Source organism: Acanthamoeba castellanii (assembly GCF_000313135.1).
Source record: "Acanthamoeba castellanii str. Neff unplaced genomic scaffold scf7180000083001, whole genome shotgun sequence".
Lineage (NCBI taxonomy): Eukaryota > Discosea > Longamoebia > Acanthamoebidae > Acanthamoeba > Acanthamoeba castellanii.
The window spans coordinates 10,177-13,116 of NW_004457679.1; the positions used below are offsets into that span (position 1 = coordinate 10,177).

At 56.9% G+C, this 2,940-nt stretch overlaps 2 protein-coding genes across 2 annotated transcripts; both read right to left on the reverse strand.

Annotated features, from left to right (window-relative positions):
• Positions 1–148: 148 nt before the first annotated feature.
• On the reverse strand, positions 149–1,237 carry ACA1_004190 (Fbox domain containing protein; the record flags this gene model as incomplete). The annotated part of the gene is made up of 5 exons (XM_004353952.1): positions 149–271; positions 352–406; positions 485–603; positions 700–983; positions 1,060–1,237. 5 exons carry the CDS (start codon positions 1,235–1,237, stop codon positions 149–151), a joined length of 759 nt encoding a protein of 252 aa, XP_004354004.1.
• A 189-nt stretch (positions 1,238–1,426) lies between these two features.
• Positions 1,427–2,780, reverse strand: ACA1_004200 (serine-protein kinase ATR family protein; the record flags this gene model as incomplete). Its single annotated transcript, XM_004353953.1, has 6 exons — positions 1,427–1,618; positions 1,689–1,877; positions 1,949–2,063; positions 2,144–2,340; positions 2,437–2,561; positions 2,639–2,780. 6 exons carry the CDS (start codon positions 2,778–2,780, stop codon positions 1,427–1,429), a joined length of 960 nt encoding a protein of 319 aa, XP_004354005.1.
• Positions 2,781–2,940: the final 160 nt, after the last annotated feature.

Here is a 2,940-nt window from a genome sequence, read left to right on the forward strand (position 1 = left end):
TTGAGCACCTTGCGCGGCTGCTCGAGCGCCATGGCGTACAGAACCCTCCCGTCCGGCATCAAACGAAGATAGCGACTTGAAGAGGCAGTCAGCGGTCAGCGGTCAGGTAGAGACAGTACTTAGAAAAGTGAGAGAGTTGAGGAGCGTACTAGTAGATCACCTGGTGCACGGGCTGATTGTACGCCCACTCTGTGCTTCCTGCTCGCAGATAGGAATTCTTGCTGACGTAGATGCCGTCGTATCTTGCCTTGGGCCTCGTCAAGAACATGCGCTGGGTTGTTGCGAAACCAAACGTTCTCAGCAGCTGCTGCGCTGATGAGTGCAAAGGTGGAGTGAGGCGGGTCATAGTACCTGCCAGGTGCCAAACTGCTGGTAGACACCTCGCGTGCAGTTAAGAGGCCAAATTCTGAGGGTGAGGTGGTCGGTGAGCGCCACTTCGTTTCATTTGTTCGATTACGCCGCATCCTCGGGTCGTACGACGTACCGCTGGCAGAGGAGGCGCCACAGCACCGGCTCTCTAGTCACGCTGTAGGTCTTCTTACAGGAGAGAGCCAAGCGCGCGAGCGAGACCGCGTCCAGGAAGCCGAACAAGTAAATCAACACCTACTCCAACAACAAACAAACAAGAAGGGATCAGCAGTGCTGTGCATAAGTGCAATCTCAAAGCGAAGAAGGAAGCAAGGAGAAGGACGGGCGTACCTCGTCTGGAATGGACCCAATGTGCAGTGTCTCCACGGTAGCAAAGGCCTGGATCGTGAGCGGCTCGTCGGCGGAGACGGCGAAAGGCAGAGGCTCGGTGTTCTCTCGCGAGATAAGAAGGACGTTCCTGCTGTCGAGATCTCTCTGCCTCTTCCACTCTTCTACTGCCGCCCTCGGCTTCTCACCAGGGCCGGCCTGCTTCCCTGCACGCCCTGCTGAGACTGCTGATGCAAATTCAGGTGCAGCGTCGTTCTGCTCTCGCTTCAGCTCAGTCCTCCATTGTTCTGCGGCAATGAAGGAAATCATGATTAACGTTAATCATTCCGTCATCATGCAAGACAAATCGCTCAGGGAAAATACCGCGAAACCTGATGAGCTCCACTGGTTCGCTCTCTGGCTCGTCGGGGACCAAAGCTGGAAGGTTCACTGGTGCGGCAGGGCGATCACCTCCTGTGCTGGTCGAAGATGACGACGTGTCGCGCAGTGGCATGGGGGTGGCCGAAGCCTGTTCCTCTTCCTCTCCATCACCGCTCTGCATTGTTGGATCATACACCCACGTGTGGGAAGTAGTGCAAGGTAAAGACAGCCGTTTCAATCGGCGATGAGCAAGCTCAGATCTGCGGCCTTTCCGTGTTGAGGCGAAAAGATGACTCTGCCGAAGGAAATTTCGTTTTTCCAACCAAGAAGGCGAGAGCAGAGTTGTATCAGGAGCGTTGAACACGACTACCTACATCCAGGGCGCCCAGCCGATGTACATGCGCGAGAGGTTGTCCTGGGAGATGGCCTCGTTGATCTGGGTATGGACCTGACCCTCGACGGAGAGGGTCACGTAGGACTTCTCCTGACCCTTGAGCCGTCGCTCGATGTCAGCCACCGTCTGCACGGCGCTCTCGTTGTTGGTCTCCCCCGTGGCCGCGCTCTGCGTGTGTGCGCCCGCGCGTGAGTACTTAAGTTGTGACAAAACTTCGATGGAAAATGAGGGCGCGCACGGTGGAGCGATGGCCTTTGGCGGTCCACTCGACGAGGGGATCGTAGATGAATGTCTCGAGCACGCTCATGAGGGTGTCCTTGTTGTCCCGGAGCACGCGGAGCGTCAGCTCGCACACCGACCGGTAGACGCCCTCGTGCTTGGTCAGACCCAGCGCGTCCGTCATGTTCGGCGTCAAACGGAACGGCACCTATGTGCGCCGCCGAGATTAGTGCGCAACACCTTACCACAGCCACCACTGGAGCACACACAACTACTCACCTTTTCGGGCTTCTCGAAAGTGAGGCCACGCCAAAAGAGACAGTTGAAGTCGACATGCACGCACTCGCCCGTGGTGGAATCGAACAGGATGTTCTCTCCGTGGCGATCTCCCAATCTGCAAAGCAAAATGGATGTGAGCGTAGGGGCTGGGTAGCAAGCAAGACTCATCCGTGAAGAGGGAGTGCTGCCACGAACCCGACCAGGTAGCCCACCATGGACATGACGGCGATGGCGCGAGCGTAGGCCAGGCGCGCCTCGAACCAGGTCGTGGGGTCGGGGAAGGACTTGAGGAACCACTTGTGGAAGACCGGCGGGTAGAACGGCAGCACGTGGTCCCGGTAGATTTCCACCGCTGGCATCTTGGAACCCCACACGTCGCGCAGTTGCTTGGTCTGTGACACAAGCACACCCGCACACGAGACGCGAAACATAACAGTAAACAGGTGCGCCAAAGCATTGCAGCGCTAGCGCCAGAGAGTTTGGTGTACGGCAAGCCCTAGTCCTTCGGCGTTGTAGATGGCGGTGAGGATGTGGCGGAATCCAGTGGTGTTGGGGACCCACTCGATCAAGCCGCATTCCTCGTTAAGAGGCACCACAGCGTACGTTCGAATTCCTACATCGACACAACACATACACCACAAATTGTCAGCACGTGTCGAGTGGAGGGTGCGAATGGAAGGCTGAACGTACGAAGTTTGCGACGTCGTGTTTCGGGATGCTTTTTGAGGAGCTTATTGATCATGGTGTTGAACTCCATCATGCGACAGTCCTTCCTGAGATCGTCCTTGGGTTTACACAGGAACAGATACTCCTGCCCATCGCTGCCCACCATCGTGATCTTCTTCGGTCGCTGCAGCGATCCCATGATTTCGATCTGCACAAGTGCAACGTGTGCGTTGAGTATCACCAAATGGCACCGGGGGGGGGAAGAGCCACGCACCTTGTCCTGGAGTTCGTGGACGAAGACCTGGGTCTCGGGGAACGGATTGTAG